Raw genomic sequence first — 19,303 nt, forward strand, 5'->3', positions numbered from 1 at the left:
TCAATTAATTCAATAAACATTAATTGAGCAGCTGCTATTTTTAATATATTGTGTTATCTACTTTTTATATTAGATCGGGTTTGAATATATGGTATTATCATTCATTAAAAAAGTGTTTACCTAGTTTCTTCTGGAATGGGCTCTATTCTATTTTCCAAATATAATAACATTCCTATTGCCATTTAGAAATTGGAAAAAGTACGGATTTTAAAATCTGTTTTGGTTTATATTAGTTGTGGGAAATTTCTTTTTTTTAAACTGATTGCTTGATCTTCAAACCATAAAACCTAGATATGTCTCCAACGTTCAACATCAACTTCAAAGACGCTGCATGTCCTAAGTCATATGCTGCCTTCATTCCCCCATCTTAACTCATCCCATGTTAAATTTTTATGTTGGCTCTATCTCAACAGTTTTCTACTAATTAATCCCATTTTATCTTAAATGCCAGAAGAAAAAGGCCACAACTATCGACATTCAGGCCATAATATGGCTTCTACTACTTCTTCCATGTTCCATATCTGTTATTATAACATGTGTGCATTATGTAAACATGCTGAGGAACTTACAAGATCTTAAATCAATATATGGTTTCATATACATCTTAAAATATCTCAGAGAGAAGAAATCAAATATGGTGCTATCTGGTTATTTCTGCTTGATAATACTGCCATTTTACCTGATTATTATTCAGTAGTTATAAAGATGTGATTGTAACTTTATTTATTTATTTTTTTAAGGATTTTTATTTATTTATTCATGAGAGAGAAAGAGAGTGAGAGAGAGGAGCAGAGGGAGAAGCAGGCTCCCACGGAGCAGGGAGCCGATGCAGGACTCGATCCCAGGACCCTGGGATCATGACCTGAGCCGAAGGCAGACGCTTAACCGTCTGAGCCACCCAGGCACCCTGAGTGTAACCTTATAGGGAAGCAAGATAAATGCTTTGTAAGCATAGGAGTGTAAGAATAGGATTCTTAAGAGTTGTGTCTGATTTAGCAGTTGTTCTCGCCTCCACTCCTACAAACTGCCAATTCAGGCTCCAGAGTGCATGTCTGCTGCTTGTTACTTTGTAAGTAAATTTGGCCTAGAGTGAAATCCTGCAATCTGACCACATGACACTAGATGTAGGCTCAATCCCAATTAATTTGGAACATTCCTGGAGTAGTCGGAATGAAGCACCATTCTGATACTTCGTTCAAGTCCCTCTGCAGAGAAGGGACAGCACAATGGGCTCTATTTTGATCTTCTGCCAAACGTCTATACTGAGAGAGGCCAGAAAGCACAAGGTCAGGTCCTAAGGCTGCATCTGGTCTTACTGCTAACCGAAAACTAACCTAGAGGGAGGCAAAAATAACCTTATCTTATTCTATCCCTCTCCCTTGGCAAATAGAGAAATGCCATGAAATTAGTATTTGCAGTGTACACTGAACTAATGAGAGTATTTGGGTGATCAGAATTGCACAAATAATGAATTAAAATTGGATGGGAAACAATAGAAAATAATTATAATTTGTATGAGTGAATGCTGTCGTTCCACTTGCAGTTTTATCCCAAACAACTTGGAAAACGGGCAATATTTGGGTTTTACTTTATTATCATAATACAGGGCAGGCTTTATCATATGTTTAAAAGGTAGCAGTCAGGACAAATACATGTTATTTTTCATTTTTTTTAAGGTTATTTATTTATTTATTTGAGAGAGAGAAAGTGTGTGTGCACATGTGCGTGGGAGAGGAGCAGAGGGGTAGAGAGAGGGAAAGGGAGAGAACCCCAAGCATACTTAGTGCTGAGCACAGAGCTGTATGCAGGGCTCGGGTTAGGGCTCTATCCCACGACACTAAGATCATGACTTGAGCCAAAAGCAGGAGTCCGAGGCTTCACTGACTGAGGCACCTAGGCGCCCCAAGACAAATACATTTTAAATAGGACAGAATGTTTTGTTCATGAGAAAGGACAGTGACTGTGATTATAGAGATTAAATATATAAAACCATCTTTAGGCATTTAATTCACAGTTTGGGGCAACATGTTGGAGTGTAGAATTTTTATACAAAGTACTAGAATTTAGAATTCTATGTATTTTAACTTCTTTTCTATTATAGATTTGTACTGGCTTATAAACACAAGTCTTGCAGATGGTCTTGTGTATACCAACAGCTGCTCTGCCTAGACCTCTCTCTCCTGGAGTTCACACCTTCATCTCCTACCCAACCTGTGCCATGTGGGTGCAGCTGTAGGTTAAAAAGTTTTTAAAGAGTCTGTGGTTCACAAACATTCCTAAGAGGGAAAGAAACCAAGAAAAGAACTGCAGGGGAACAGACCTCCATCAGGCAGACATATAAGCAGACCTCATTTTCCAATGTGGGCATCCCATTTAAAAAAATTTTTTTTAAAGATTTTATTTATCTATTTGACAGACAGAGAGAGATAGCGAGAGAGGGAATACAAGCAGGGGGAGTGGGAGAGGGAGAAGCAGGCTTCCCGCTGAGCAGGGAGCCCGATGCGGGGCTCGATCCCAGGACCCTGGGATCAAGACCTGAGCCGAAGGCAGATGCCTAACCGACTGAGCTACCCAGGCGCCCCTAGGCATCCCATTTTAGAAAACATTTTCCCTCATTCTGCTTGCATTTCTTGCTTTATTAAATGGTTATGCTGTCAGAATTTCCATGTATAAGAATTTTCCTGGTTTAAAAAATTTCTCTTCAGGGTATAACCTTATCTAGGTTGTTTGGGGGGTCATCATTTCATATATTTGCATTCATACATTGGTATGAATGAGGTCATAAGATGAGAACAGCCACATTGAAATGGAATATTTTGGGTAATAGAAAACCTGGATAATGATTGTGTTTAGAATGTGTCTGTGTGTGTCTAGCAACCTAGCTGAGACAATGAGCGAGGGAGAGAGAAAGACTAACTCATTCTGTATCAAAAATTCACCTAAAGTCTGTTCCATGTCCAAAAAAATGGAGAAAAACAAAAGAAAATGAAACAAAGAAAACCCCAACCTTCTGCCTCCTGGTTCTGAATATCCTTTCTGTTCCTAGGATTCAGGCAAGTTCCAGAAATGTATGAAACCTAAATGCCCTTAAATGCCATTGACATCATTGCTTTTATGAAAGAAAATGTGTTCAGATAACAAATTAGTTTTTCTAAGCCAGTTTGATTTTCTTTTTCCAAGTGCTTGCTGTACCCCCAGACCGGAGTTAGGACCTCTTGTTGTTGTAGTATAGCCTCTCTTGTCTTGTAGGTTCTGGGTTATTCTGAGAAGTGAAAAGTACAAGTGTTTTATCTGTACAAAACAAATCTGAGATAGAAAGCAATACTAAAATAAGACAATCGAGGAAAAATTAATCAAAAGAGAGAGGGCCCTAATCATTTGCATATTCTGTATGTTACTAATTCATAAGAAGATCTAAAACGTTGACTTATTCAAATCAGTGGAATTGGGAATTTTTTTTTTTTTTTGAAGTAGGCTCCATAGCCAGTGTGGAGCCCAGTGCAGGGCTTGAACTCACTACCCTGAGACCAAGACCTGAGCTGAGATCAAGAGTCGGACGCTTAACCGACTGAGCCACTGAGGTGCCTTGGGATTGGGAATTTTATTTTATTTTTTATTTTTTTATTTTTATTTTTTTGAAGATTTTATTTATTTATTTGTCAGAGAGAGAGAGAGAGCAAGCGAGCACAAGCAGGGGGAGCGGGAGAGGGAGAAGCAGGCTCCCCGCCGAGCAGGGAGCCCGATGCGGGACTCGATCCCAGGACCCTGGGATCATGACCTGAGCCGAAGGCAGCCGCTTTAACCGACTGAGCCACCCAGGCATCCCGGGATTGGGAATTTTAAAACAAATCTATAAAACCCCAACAAATGTAGGTGAAAGCTTAGTGACATACTCTTGAAGATAAGAAATAAGATAGATTTTAGAATGTTTTGATAGTATAAAAGGAATCCAGGCAAAACAGGCAGATAAATTTTCAGTAGTTTGTTAGATACTAGATTTTGTAATGTGGTAGACTGTCTATCACAAGCCTGGAGGGTAGCAGAGTGCACTGGGTAGAACAGGCTTTAGAGTCAATCAAACTTGAGGAGATCTGACTCTGCTACTTAAAAAGTAATCGTTCTTATTTCAAAAACTAAAATTAAAAAGACCTCTCTAAAACCTCAGTTTTCTCATCTGTAAAGTGGGGATAAAAATAGTATGTATTCATAAGACTTGAGAGGACTAACTGAAGAAATTCAGGTAAAGTGCTTAGCATAGTTCCTGGAACATAATAAGTTCCCAACAAATGATAATTATTACTACCATTGTTAGAAATTCTTTTGAATTTTTGACTTCCGATATTTGTACTAAATTTAGGAAGTTTGACTTTTAGTAAATTTGGCTTTTGTTATCCATATTAATATTTGAGGACTTAAAAGTAGGGAGTAAGTAATAATGTACCTGTTATTTTCATTTGTAATTATTCCTTAACACTAATATTACTTTTTGAGTGAACTGATGCTTGTGAGTGAACAGATGCTTTAGTAGTATACTTTTTTCCCATGGTAAGCATCAAATTCTTTGCCAATATAAATGGACTTCAGAATCTCAAATGATGCAATTTTGCATCTAGTGTGTGCATGACTTAAAGTGCCCTGGTTTTATTAATAGCATTTGGCTTGTCTTTAAATTTGGTCTATGGTGCTATTAGCTCTCTCTGATGTCAACCAAGGCTGACCTTTAGTGGAAACTATTTTCTGTTTCTATTGAGATATAATGAAGACAGATGGCAACACATATTTGAAGAAACATCCTTACAAGATGCTCTGTTGTACAATGATGGAAGTGCAGAGTATGAAAGATAATATGTCAATTATCGTAGATGGGACACCTGATCCAATGTTCAATCAATCAGTAACAGTATTTAATTTAGTAAAAATTAATGAGAGTGTTTAAAATATTTGTCCTCTCTTTCAGTTGTCATTTAGTGATGACAATTTTAATATAATAGACCTATTTTGATATCTTGAACATTTGAACTTGTGTGCAATTGCTTGTACTGATATAGATTATAAACTGTTTCATGTTTATGGAACTGATTGTTTAAAAAATTTAATGATGGAAACTATCTGCATACAAACATTGAATTATTTTGACTTCTAGTTATTTTCTTAATATAGGGACTCTAGATGGTAAACTCTAGATGGAAAAACCAAATTTAGGACAAATTTTATTTTTTAAAAATGCACACACTTTCTTTTCTCTCTTCTTTTCCCACCACATTCTCTTTCCCTCTCTTTGATTGTTTTTCATTTAGAAGTGGTTTGGGTGAACTTCGTTTCACATTATGGGTTTCTGGATTTCTGGCATTCACAGTTTATTGGAGGGCTAGATGCTTTGCACATAAATTAACTTTATTCTGCCTTATTTTAGTCATAATATGATTGTGACTTGCTTACTAGGTAGATATTTTTAATATTCTCATTAATTCATGCAATCTATATTCCCTAAACATTTATTGGTTGTACTGTGTGTACAGAACCATGTGCTGGTCCCAAGAGGATTGTACAGTATAATATCCTCCTTTTATACGCACAGAAATGGAAACATTTCTCAGTAATGCCGCTAGAGGTGTGCCTAAAATAACTAATAAAGAAATTGTGAACTGAAAGATGTTCCTTCATAGGAGCCTTCTTAATGGGACCTGTTTTAAAAGAGTTTGTCTTTTAATAGAGGAGGTGATTCATATACCCAACTAATTTAACATAAGGTCCAAAGAAATTAAAAAAAAAAATCACAACAAACTTTAGAAAAGGGCAGGTAATGTCCTGTGGGGAATTCAACTGGATTCCTTCAGATGGTGATGCCACTTTTATGACTCATGGTCTAAACTGCTTGCCTTTCAATGAATGTGTTCCCCGAGTCACTTTTCCATTCAGTAATATCATTTCTATAAAATTCATTTTATTAAAATAAGTACAAATATTAAACTAATGTAAGTATTCTGAGGTATCAATGTATATTATACAATTTACTGCAATATATAACCAATCTTCAGCTATTCTTAGTTTCTGCTTAACATAACTTGATTTCTTTAATCTCAGACTTGAATAGAAAATAAATTTCTAAATGATCTTGAACCTTTTCTTTAAAATCAAAATACCCTACAGGGGATAAACAGGGTCTGGCTTCGGAAATGTATAGCAACAATAGTCCTTCAGGACAACACCGTAAGAACTGATCATTTGATCTTGCTGTTGGAACTATCATATTATTTTTTGATTTTTATTATTTATTTATTTATTTATTTATTTATTTATTTATTTATTTATTTATTTATATTTAGAGAGGGAGATTAGGCGGGAGAGAGTGGCAGAGGGCGAGAGAATCTCAAGCAGGCTCCACGTCCAGCAAGGAGCCCAATGCGGGGCTCGATCTCACCACCCTAAGATCATGACCTGAGCTAAAATCATGAGTGGAACGCTTAACCCACTGAGCCACCCAGGCACCCCTCAAACTATCATTTTAAAACTATTCAATGGATTACATCAAATTAAAAGAGGAAGACAAGATACACACATGTGTCTTAAATATTTTGAGATCTGATTTAATTATGGTAGGAGAGAGAAAACCAGTACAATTTTAGAAATTCACACAGGTCATTCTGGGTTGCATCTTCTTTGACATGGCCTTTGGAAAATCTTGTAATTTCTTCATGTACCTTATTCTAATGAATCTTTAAAAAATGGTTGCAATTTCCAACGGATTCAATCTTTAAACCTCTCATAATTTTTCCTGATGCTTGAAACATTTCTCAGTAATGCCGCTAGAGGTGTGCCTAAAATAACTAATAAAGAAATTGTGAACTGAAAGATGTTCCTTCATAGGAGCCTTCTTAATGGGACCTGTTTTAAAATAAATTCCTTCAGACTTGCTGGCAAGTAAAATAGGTGTGGAGGCTTTGTGTTTTCCTTTGACCCTTCCATTTGCATGGCTCACTGTTCTCCTTTTATCTCAAATCGGCCAAAGCCAAAGCTATAATGCTCCATTTTTGTTAGTTGGAACCTTTTTAGCTCCATATTCCTTTAGAAAACATTTCTGTTCTGTTCCCTTCAGAGCCTTGTTACCTGTATAGTGTTAAAATATTTAAGGATGTTACTGATTTGAGATACTACCCCTCCAAGAGGTGACACACAATGACAATGGTCCGCAGTTCTTTCCCCAATTCTTAATTGAACAACAGTACATACTCCCGAGGAGTGAGTATTGATTATAGGAGATGAAAAAGCAGACTAAGAGGAGGTCTTTGGGCACTGAAAGGTCTTTGGGTGACTATGGAATCAATCTCTGGTCATTTCTGAGTTTAAATAGACCTCATCCAGAATTTCTCAGACATAAAATTTTACTATATTTGTTTCCCAATCACTAAAGCTTCAATTGCTTTGTGAAAAGTGGATTCGCTGGGAAGTGATCTTAAAAAGTACAAATGATTCCCCTTCTCAGTGAGGCATATTCAGCAACAAACATTCCCAGCTGGGTTTTAGAGTCTGACAATTTATCCTTCTACTGTTATTAAAGAAAGCACGGAAAGCGTTTCTGTTTCCTTCCTTCCTGTTCCAGTTATGAGCAGGAGATGCTAGAGCCCACTGTATATCATCTGTCTTCAACTCTGTCAAGAAAGGAATGTCGTCCAAAGATCATCTGGAATTTGTCTGAATTTGATAATGTAGTGCAGAGCAGTTCTAAAAATAAAGACGGGATTGTTGTGTCCTTTAGGAGAAGCTTATTTCATCATTGTTGTTTTTCACTTGTAGCCTTGTGCCTTGTATGGTGGTTTCTGTTTCTCGGAACAAGCTAAGAAGAGTCATTCTGTTCCTGTGCTCTGGGAACGCTGGAGTGCAGAGTCTGTGTTTTTGAGGATAATATTTGGCTCATACAAGGAGCCTGTGTTCTGCAAGTGTAACGTTTGGTGCATATAAAGGGGATTAGCATCTGTGGGAATTGAGGCTGAGACATCGAATAGAAACGCCACAGTCAAATAAAGAAGTGTTTATTAATCTTGTATTGAACCTCTTAATAAAAACATACTGAATTAGCATAATTGAGCAGGAGTTCTGATTTGCTCTCTTGTTTTTGCCTAATAGCAAAAGTCAGCTTAGATTTTTATGGCTACGGAGAAAGTTTAGTTGTCTTTGTGTTCACGGCTACCAGACGCTGAGGTTAACATCCACTTTATCTGTGCTTATCTGTATTTACTCTAATCAAATAAGGATTCCTACAGAATACAGTCTTGGAATATATACTGAAGAACAGCACAGAAATTTTCTAAGAGCTTGATAGCTGTATATATGATAGTTAATAGGTTTTCTCTGCCATCTATTGAAGTTAAGGAGAAGACCTTAAGATTATTAGCAATCTTATAATTCACTTTACATGTTAGAATTTAGTTCTCTATCTTGGTCTTCTTTTTTCCTTTTTAGATACTAGATCGGTCATGCACTGAAATCCTGGAATTGCGGCCTTCAAGTGTCTGTGTGGGGGGTAAGTGGTTAGAATTTAAAAATATCCAGTAAGAAATTGTATTTTTTCCCCCTCGTTAGATTATATGATTTGAAACTCATGTTGGAAAGAGAATAACAAAATTAACTTTTTTGGCATCCTTTTCTGTAAGAATTTTTAAATAATTCCTTGAAATATTTCTATTTTAAATTCAAATTTTTTAAGATTGGAGTGTTATTTTAAATAATGAACATATTGTGTGACAGGCTTTTAGAATTTTCTGTATATTTAGTTCATGTTTGAGACCTTTCCTATGACAAGTAAAATAAAATATGAGATTCTTTCTTTTTTCTGATTATACAAACAGTCATGTATTTGTGGACTTTGAGCTCTGTGCCTTGATGACCTGGCCAAGGTACAGTTCCCACCAGCTCAGGGCACGTATGGAAGTGATGGATGGGCGGATGGCAGGGAAGAAGCAGGTGGCTTCATTAGCTGGCCCTAAGAACAAACTCAGGTTTTAGCACTTCCAAGCAATCCTTACCCAAGGAGAACGTGATACTCTCTGGCCTATTCTGTTTCTTCTTCAAGGCTGACCTGGAGTTCATTTTAATCTAGAAAAGGAAGAATATTGGGTCTAGTGGAAGAGGAAATGTGCTGTGTAATTTCCCACAGAGCCTCTCAACCACTGGAGATGGTCTTAAGCTCTGTATCTTGTAGACTTCCTATTTAATGGTCATTGAGATGTTTAAGAGGAATAGTGCATTTGAACATCCCAGAGCATCCCTTTGCCTTTATGATTTTACCTAATCTTCATAACAACACTGTTTGACAGTTTTATAATTCCTGGTTCACAGATGACGAAACTGAGGCTGAGCGGTTCAGTACTTGCTTTAGGAATTGTCCTGTTTGACTCCTGTCTGTCCGACTCTAAAGCCATGTGCTTTTCACTGAGTCACATTTTATGTTTTACCCACACTTTATGAGTGAAATTCCTTTTATAATATACTTAATGACGAGTGGCATAGCAATATTTTCTTCCTCAATAAATTACTATATACATGTTAGATTATGGTAGATAGGAGATTGTCTGAGAAGACTGAGAGTTAATCACTGTTAATATAGTTAATAATACCATAATAGTTAATATACCATCTTATAGCTAAACAGCAAACAGTTAAATGCCATTCAAGATACTTGATCAGTTACCCTGTTTTCCTAGTATTGTATTTTACTCTCTAGCATTTAGTGACTGCTCCTCTTATATAGAGTCCCGAGCAATAATTTGAATAAACTTTCTTTAGTGACTGGCCATAGATTGTTAATAGTCCAAAATGCATGACCTCTGGTGAGTTATAAGTTTGTGTGCAAGAGAGAATGAAACCGGGATTAGTAATGTCAAGAAACCATTAAAGAACTCTGTATGAGGTGTCAGAGATTAAAGAAAATACAACATATGACAGTTCTAAGAAACAAAGAATGTGAATAAATACTTTTCTTTACATTCCCATACCTTAATACCTGAGAGTAGAGAAAAACAAAGAAGCTTCTTTCCCGCTGATATTTTCCTGAGGATAGAATTTGGGGAAATTTTTTCTTTCTTTCTTTCTTTCTTTCTTTCTTTCTTTCTTTCTTTCTTTCTTTCTTTCTTTCTTTCTTTCTTTCTTTCTTTCTTTTTCTTTCTTTCTTTCTTTCTTTCTTTCTTTCTTTCTTTCTTTCTTTCTTTCTTTCTTTCTTTCTTTCTTTCTTTCTTTCTTTCCTTCCTCCCTCCCTCCCTCCCTCCCTCCCTCCCTCCCTCCCTCCCTCCCTCCCTCCTTCCTTCCTTTCTTCCTTCCTTCCTTCCTTCCTTCTCTGGGGACAGAGAAAATGGAGTGAGGGGAAGTTTCTGTGGTGTGAGGGAATAACTGTTAGGTTTCAATTCTAATATCTTGGTTACTATTAGAAAACACTTTGCTTAAAAAATAAAATAATGCCTTCCTATGTGGCAATAAATGCTATCTTCCCTGAATTTCACTAAAGGGTCCGAGAAAGAGAGTCGGAAATAAAGCAATGTCTTCATTGTTACTAGTGGGCTGAATACTATGAAGAAATTCATTCTGTGCACCTTGACGCTTTCAAGTTATGTCTTTCTTTTGTAAAGCAGGAATTAAAATGTTTATTTTTCTTCTTCTAGATGAATTTCAGATTGTTTTGTCTGGAAGAGGATTCAACTTGGGCAGTCGGGATGGGAGTGTTCTTTGTACCTACACTGTGAATGAAACATACACAAAGAGTAGGTTCCCCATAATCTCATTGTTGCTTGAATATCTGCATAGCGTATAAACATCAAGTGTTTTCTCTTCTTTCCAACTGAAATCAACCATGCTATATTTTTTAATCACAGGAGAAAGAAATGAAGTCCAGTGATAGTACAAACAGTAATAATTATTTTTGTTATTTAATGATTACAACCTTTGTTTATAACTTAAGAAATACCAAACCCTATCCTAAGAAGCCTCATTTTACAGATAGTGGTCTAATGGCTGAAAGAGTAAAATAATTTGCCTGTGGTGACACAGCCAGTAAAGGGCAGAGCTGAGAGTTGAACCAGTTTTCCTGACTGCACTCTGTGTGGACAACATCATCTGCTGGATTTAACTGCCTCTTTCTCCAGATTTATTTATTATCTCTCTTGCCTGAAAATCTAACTCTCTTGGACTATTCTACTGCTTATTGCCTTATTTTATTCTCACTCGTTTTCTTTATCTAGTTTCCCAATAATTTTCCAATCAGCTCCTGGACAAAGCCTTTTTGTCTTGTGGATATTTTATGTATTTTATATTTTTAGGTACTTCACATATTTTGATCTTCAATGCCTGCTTAGCCCTGTTTGTTGCTAATTATCATATTTATGCAGTTAGGTTTTATTTTCCCTAATGTGGCTTTCAAAACAGCAGATGAATATAATGTTTTTATCTTCATTCTGCAAAAAACTCCTTCAATAGATCTTAATGTTCTGAGCATTTTGGGTCTCTTTTAAGACATTTTTTCCTCATCGATGATTATATTGGCTTCTAAAATTTTAATCTGTGAGGCAGAAGCTATAACTCTGTGAACTCTGGTAGAATTATTTTTTGAGAAGTTCATGTCCAGTTTTGCTGTTTTTCTGATGGTACTAAACACTCCAGTGGCACAGCTTTGGCTATGTACACACCAACTGTTCAGTGTGTGTTTGTTGAATTAACGTGGTGAGGACCTCAACATGGTAAATGTCATAATTAATTCCTCCCTTTCCTGTTAGGATCATCATTTTGGTAAGGCAAGACAATGAAATTTGTACCAAAATCTTCACAGTAGATTCCACAATTGAAGAGGACAGAATAATTTTATTTTTATTCATCTGAATCTAAGGGTTAGCTTTACCTGACTCCCTTTGAGTACATATTCGATTATAGTAAAAACATATTTTTTCCTTTGGTACGTAAGATTAAGTTTATTAAAGTAAATCACTAAAGAAATAAGTGGAGTCAGATTGTATTTTCATCCCTCACATTCTGGAATTATCCATTTGATTATGTAACTTTCCTGAATATTTATAGGCCAGATTTTTTCCCCCATATGTTATTAAAATTATTAGGGCAATTTAAGCATTTAGTTTTATGAAATTTATTTATTTATTGTAAGATACGACTCTCTTATTAAACCTTGAAATAAATTCATTCTTCCTTGGATATTCATCTTTTCTCTATTGTTTTTAAATTCTGCTTTTAAAATATATATCATTTATCCTTCAGAGCCTAAGATATTTGAAAAATGGAGATGGAAAAGATGATAATTTTATAATATCTACAAATGTTTGTGAATTTAGTCTAATAAAAAACCATGACTTATAATTTACCAAAACTGTATATCAGTGAGGCTTATGATCTCTATTTTTTCGTTTTCTTTTCCTTCTCTTTTTAGATGAGAATCTATTTAGTTTTTCGTGCTAATATAACTAATGTTTGACCGTTGACCCCTGATTGCTGTTATGTTTCTCATAGTATTAATGAAACCGTGTGAGATACGTAAAGCTCTGTATTAATTCAGTGGCGTTTTATTTTCTAGGTGTTAATCCAGTAAGTGTGGACCTTAATTCTATGCTTTGTCCTGCACCTGCCCTGAATAAAGTTGGAGAGTAAGTACTTCATTAAAAACATTTTAAAAACATGTTAGCTACAAATTATTAGGAAATGATGACAAATATACATTAATTATTTTACTGACTTTTTTTTTTGACGTACAGAGTGAACACGAGATAGTAAGCTCTAGGCAAACCACTCTGGTTAGTACTATAACTCTACATAATATACTCTTAGTAGGTTGAAAATGCTAACATCTGCTTTATCTTTTTTCTTAAATATTGATTAAAAGGCCCTATAAATATTTATCTGGATGGGTATGAGAACTATTGCTAGAGCCCTTTAAATAATCAGAGCTACAAGCATTATTTTGAACTTTAGAGTATTACATTTACACATGCACATACACACATATACACACACACGAGTTCCAAAGTGAGATTTTGATTAATTCCTATGGTATTTAAATATCAGTATTAAAGAGCAGAAGGAAGATGGCTCAATAAGGCATACCTTGGACTAGAAAATATTCGTGCTTTAATTTGTATCCAGGTCCTGTTAACGTCTATTTTCTCATGATCTTTGGTATGGCAATAAACCATAATGATGGCTGGTTAAAATAAGGGATATTTAGTTTGGAAGAAGAGCTTTTATTTAAATCACCTCAACACAGATAATTTCACTAGTAATTTAGTTTTTCCATTTGTGATTTTTTTTAACCCTCTCTATTATGAAGGAAATGATTGGAGACAGTTCAGATATTCCTTAGCCCAACAGTAGGGGATACAATATGTTTAGAATACTACATAAGATACAGGATTACTTTATATTGATCTCGCATATAGGGCAGAGGAATATAAAATATACAAGGTTCATTAGCTTCTCCTGGTTTTTCTGCTTCTGTCCTCGGCAGGAGTGATCCTGTTAAGACAGGTCATTTATGTCACCCCTCCACTTAAAATCCTTGATATTTTCCACTCAGTGTGAAAAATCTAAATATTGCAATGTTCTACGAGGTTCTATAGGATCTGGCCCCCTCTCTCCATCTTCCTTTGCCCCTTCTGTTATGGTCACACTGGTCTCTCTGCTGTTCTTTAACCACATTGACACTTTTCCACTCATTGTTCCCTCTGCTTGAAATGCCCTTCTCCTCATTCACTCGCACCTTCTTCAAGTCTTGTTCAAATATCACCTTCTTGGGAAATGCTTCCTGGTCACCCTATTTAATCAATACATTCTTCCCCCTCTTAAGTTTGGCACTCCCTCTTCCCTTGTCTTTCATGGTTAATTTTTTTCTCCCATGCATTTATTCGTTTGTTCTTGTGTCTCCTTTCCTGCTAGGATAAATTGTTGTTCTGTTTCTTGCTCTGCCTGTAACACCTAACACAATGCTTGACACACAACAGATTCATAAATGTTTGTTAGATGAGAGGGTGTGTGCGTGTTTCTCAAGTATTTTGAATTACTAGTTATCTAAAAAGCAAAAAGAATACCTTTGATTCCTGGGGGGGTGGGGCAGGGGCTTATATCAGGTAGGCGAGAAATGGCCAGAATCATATTGGGGGGACATGCCATTTAAGAGAACAGAAAACTATCTTGGCTTTTTAATAGCAGTGAGTGGTTAAGGAAGACAGTTTACTTTCTTCTCCAGAGTAGTTATAAAATGCAGTATGCCTGTTCTATCCCAGACACTAAATTTGTTTTCTCTAGACTTTGCCTTTCGGCACTCTCATTTTGAAGAGACTACTGTAGAAACTGCTGATATTCTTCAGTGATTTGTAGATTGGCTAAATACCCAGGGGACATCATTTTAAAAAATCATGTAGAACATAATAAATATGAGACATGAGAAGTCATCATTTGTTTGGCTTTTGACATTAATATTTCACCTATAAGCAAACTGAGAATTTGGTGGGAAAGAGATCTGTCTAAAATAATTATTTTTGGTTTCTTCTTTTTCTTTCTTTCTTTCTTTCTTTCTTTCTTTCTTTCTTTCTTTCTTTCTTTCTTTCTTTCTTTCTTTCTTTCTTTTCTTTCTCCTTCCTTCCTTCCTTCCTAACTTCTTTCCTTCCTTCCTTCCTTCCTTCCTTCCTTCCTTCCTTCCTTCCTTCCTTCCTTCCTTCCAAGTACATGATACCACTGAGGCAAAGCATGAGGTTTTATTTGTTAATGTGTTGGGCATTTGGGGACATCATTATTCTTCTTCTAAGTATGTTGCAAGTAATTTGGACCTTTCCTTTGCCTTGACTTTTCTTCAGATACTTTTGTAGGTGATGAGCTCTCTTACGAGATTGGATTAAAATCAACACAATGGAAACAGTTTAGCCTTGTAAGGTGACTGATGCTTAATATGTTTGCCTAATTAGCTTTTGGCTAAGGATTCAAACCCATAAAGTAGCTAGTTAGTCTATGTTTCAAATAAACACATCTGGCCCAACAATGAATGAAGATTTTTCCTATGTGAGGGTGACAGATGTGGTGATGGTCCCCCTGTTCTCTCACTTAAATAATTAACAACACCCCAGTGCGGTAACTCTACATAGACAGCCTCAAAGCCAGATGCATAGTCTCAGAGCTGTATCTGTGGACACGTGCCTTATCTCATTAGCCTGCTCTATCAGTTCCTTTCTCATCTTTATGTGACTTCCTGAATTCCATTTGGTTTGAGGATTAATCTTTTAGACACCTGAAGGCTCGTGAATTTTAATTTGTAAGAGGGTTAATGTGAAGTTGCTTTATTTGGGGAGATGGGGACAAAGAATATAGCAGTGGAGCTAGGACCATAGGTTTGCATTTGGAAATTGATCTTGTGAAGTAAACAAAGGTTAAAGCTATCTGGGCAAATCTTATCCACGTGTATCATTGGTTAGCATTCTTGAAATGGGTCTTTGAAGTACTTTCTTTGAGAGACATCTCTGTTTAATCAAATTTCTTTATTTGATAAAGATTTCCAGATTGAGATGGATGGATTCTTTTTTTTTTTTTTTTAGAATTTTATTTATTTATTTGAGAGAGAGCAGGAGAAAGAGTGGAGAAGAGAGAGAGAGAGAGCGCGTGCATGGGCGGGGGAGGGACGGGGGAGGGGAGTGGCAGAGAGAGAGGGAGAAGCAGAACCCCCCCAACTGAAGTGGGAGCCCAACGTGGGCTTGATCAGAGGACCCTGGGATCATCACCTGAGCTGAAGGCAGCCGCTTAACCCACTGAGCCACCCAGGCGCCTCTGGGATGGATGGATTCTATTACTTAAACAGGAAGAATGTAAAGGTGGTAGTAATAAGGTTGTTCTTTTGTATTTCTTTCATTGGACACAATTTAATTTTAAAATGTCATATGATTAAACAAATTATCTCACCATGAAAAATCTGTAGATTGTTTGAGAGTTTATTTCTGCCAGTGGCTCATTTGTACCAAAATGTCGTAAGTTTGAATAGGAAGGACTCTGTGAAGTTCCTTGACTCCTTCCCCCTGCAGGGCGTTGGCCTCATGGTGCAATGTGCAGGTGTCACTAGTCCTTGCAGTATGGGCTTATCCTCTGACCCTTGTTTAGTGAGACATCAACAATAGCACAGCTGCTCTGCCATAGTTGAGATCTCAAACCTGTAATTTGGCAAGAAGAACAGAGCAAATTGGGTAAATATACATAAACACATTGTGAAGAAAGAAAAACAGAACAGAATGAACCAGAGCCTTATCCTACAGCTTGTTTGATAGAGATGATTTAAGGAGGCATATGGTATAGTTAAATGTGCTTTCAAAAACATTGGCCAGAATCTTCTGGCAAATATGAAATAAATATCTAAATCAGATGAAACTGATAGTATTAGTTCTCTTAAAAGGCAGTGTGGGAAGACACTTGACAGAGTGTTTTGAGTAAGAAGTGGTGGGACATTAGTGTATGTGGAAAATTTTAAGCATGTGATATTGAAGGATCATTCAAATGAATGGTGTGGCAGACTTGGGGTTAGAGCCTGACTTGGTAATAGAATCTTGTTATTTTCTTCAACGTTGTTATTTTTTTAATATGATTATTTTGCCTGGAATAAAATTGATTCATTCCACTTGTCTTTCTCGGTTGAACAAATTCTGCCTTTTGCACAGCTTCTCACTGAACACTTCTTTTCAAAAACATACCTATATATGTAGGTGCATACAATCCCTAATAACCTTATTTTAGTAGCAGGTGATATAACAACACCTTATTCTCTCTTCTGTTCCTAATGAGGAATGAGACTTGATTTATTTATTTTTGTCATGGATACTAGGACATTAGTTATATCTTTACTTTGAATGTAAACATCAGAATCTTAGTGAGATCTAATCTAATCTAAACCTTAGTAAGGCTGAGGACTGTTTCTTTATTTCTCTACCCCTCACCTCAGTGTTAGAACCATTTATCTTTTCTTTCATGTGGTGTATTGCTTGCTTGCTTTCTTTTTCTTTCTTTCTTTCTTTCTTTCTTTCTTCTTTCTTTCTTTCTTTCTTTCTCTTTCTTTCTTTCCTTCCTTTCTTTCTCTTTTTTCTCTTTCTTTCTTTCTTTTTCTTTCTTTCCTTTCTTTCTCTTTTTTCTCTTTCTTTCTTTCTTTCTTTCTTTAAGATTTTATTTATTTATTTGACAGAGAGAGAGCATAAGCAGGGGGCAGGGCCGAGGGAGAGGGAGAAGCAGGTTCCCCACTGAGCAGGGAGCCTGATGTGGGGCTCCATCCCAGGACCCTGAGATCATGGCCTGAGCTGCAGGCTCAATTGACTGAGCCACCCAGGCACCCCTGTTGCTTTCTGATTATATCCATAAATGTGATCAGTTCACCTAATCTGTTTTGCATCTGCATCCTAAGTATTATATTTAGTTCTGGAAATTATCTTTTAAGAGGAATAGCAATTGGTTCGAATACATCGAGGGGTGGCCCAAAAAGATGTTGCCAAGTATGGAAATGTTAAATAGGGTGAAATATAAAATACTGAAAAACATATGGTTCAGGTGTGACACATCAGCTGTCTTCAAACATCAGCTCTGTCATGTGAAAGACAGATTTGACTTATGCTTTATTGTTCCAAGGAAAGGAGAAGGAAAGAGTGGAAGGTAAAGGGAAGCACATTTCAGTTCAGTGTAAGGAAGATCTTTCTAACAATTATTTAGAGAGTGTTTTGGTAACCAGGAGTGTTCAAAGAGGGATAGATATACGATGAGATAGAGGATATCCTTAAATATGTATTTAAATCCTCTTATATACTGCTTCTAAGTGTTATCAGTTTTTTTTTGCTATTACTAGGGCATTTGATATTTTTGGATGAAAGGCATTAAAATTGAGTGATTATTTCCAAGTATATTTTCATTATTTTATTAAAATATGCAAAAACAGCTAAAAAGGGGTTATTTTCAGTGTAATACTGAAAACAACTTACAATACAACTTTAGGTGTGATGTGCAGCACATCTCTGAATACAGCTTTTTTCCTTCTGAAATCTAGCAGTTTACACATATATTGAAATATCTCAAAAATTATTTTATTTAGGAATCCTTCATCCACTTTAAGAAAATATCCTTAGACAGAACACTAATTTACATATATACTCATCACTAGAAGTTGAATCTTTAAACTCTTCACAAATATGAAGACTTAAAAGTAATTTTCAAAAAGGTCTGCAGAGTATTTCATAGTAGCACTTGATTTCAAAATACCTTAAGTCACCGCAGTTCTAATAACTTTTTGAGTAGTTGCCAGATGAATTTTCAGTATGTGCAAATCAGAGGTAAATTACTTATTACTTCTGGCAAATGTCTTTCACAATTTTATTTAATTTTTTTCATCTTTGTTAATGGATCATAAAATGGCAGTCTTTTATTGGATATGCATTAAGTCGATAGTAAATGAATACTTTGCAAATAGGCTACTGTGGATAGAAATGTCAACCATATTTCATGGTGTATGAAATTCCTTAGTTCAGAGTAGCTCTGACATATGGCACTGAGCTATTCTGTTTTGGAACTCTCCTACATCTTTAAACATTAAATAAACTCACTGTGACCATTAGGACTTACGGAATTTTATTTACTTAATTATATATCACAATACTATTTAGTAATTTTTTTGTGTGGAATGAATTTAATTTTATCACTGTTGAGTACCATTTGACATTGAAATGCACTTAAAGCAATCTTTTTGTTATGGTAAGTTATTTAGGTTTCTTCTATCCTACCTTTTTTTTTTGTACGTGAGCTCTAGGCCCAACATGGGGCTTGAACTCAGCACCCTGAGATCAAGAGTCACATGCTCTAGGAACTGAGCCAGCCAGGCACCCCTTTCCTTCTACTTTGAAAAAATATTCTAAGGATGGAACAAAGATTGGATTAAGATATTTGTAAGCAATTCTAAACAATGTAGAACCAATTTACAGAAAAGGATGTTGGTAGTTGTCAGTTCTCAGCCTTCTTCTCTTCCCTGACCACCCCTGCATTATGCACTGTGGGCCAGTCCTGTCTCAGAAGTTTTTCCTTTGTCTTTCATGATTTATATTCTCACTTCCCTGGCTGTTTCTTCTCAGGCTCCTCTTCTTACAGTCTGTTAACTCAATTATCACTATGGTGGGATTCCTGACCGTAAATGCATCTTCTCTAAAGCTTCCTTTTCTTTATGCTGAGCTCCATATGTCCAGACAAGATCTTTCCTTATTAGCTCTAAACCCACTATCCAAAAGTCCACTATCCAAATGTCTGCTGACTCACCTGG

General features: G+C 36.1%; 1 protein-coding gene across 1 annotated transcript in view; it reads left to right on the plus strand.

Annotated features, from left to right (window-relative positions):
- Positions 1-19,303, plus strand: part of ANTXR2 (ANTXR cell adhesion molecule 2) — a 144,476-nt gene that overhangs the window by 26,150 nt on the left and 99,023 nt on the right. Inside the window, exons 8-10 of the mRNA XM_088021140.1 lie at positions 8,461-8,521; positions 10,653-10,751; positions 12,566-12,635. Coding sequence (XP_087877266.1) covers positions 8,461-8,521; positions 10,653-10,751; positions 12,566-12,635 — 230 coding nt within the window. The remainder of the gene's footprint in view (positions 1-8,460; positions 8,522-10,652; positions 10,752-12,565; positions 12,636-19,303) is intronic.

Source organism: Eumetopias jubatus, unplaced genomic scaffold (genome assembly GCF_037043125.1).
Source record: "Eumetopias jubatus isolate StellerSeaLion01/CBP00866 unplaced genomic scaffold, mEumJub1_p1.0 scaffold_2, whole genome shotgun sequence".
Taxonomy (NCBI): domain Eukaryota; kingdom Metazoa; phylum Chordata; class Mammalia; order Carnivora; family Otariidae; genus Eumetopias; species Eumetopias jubatus.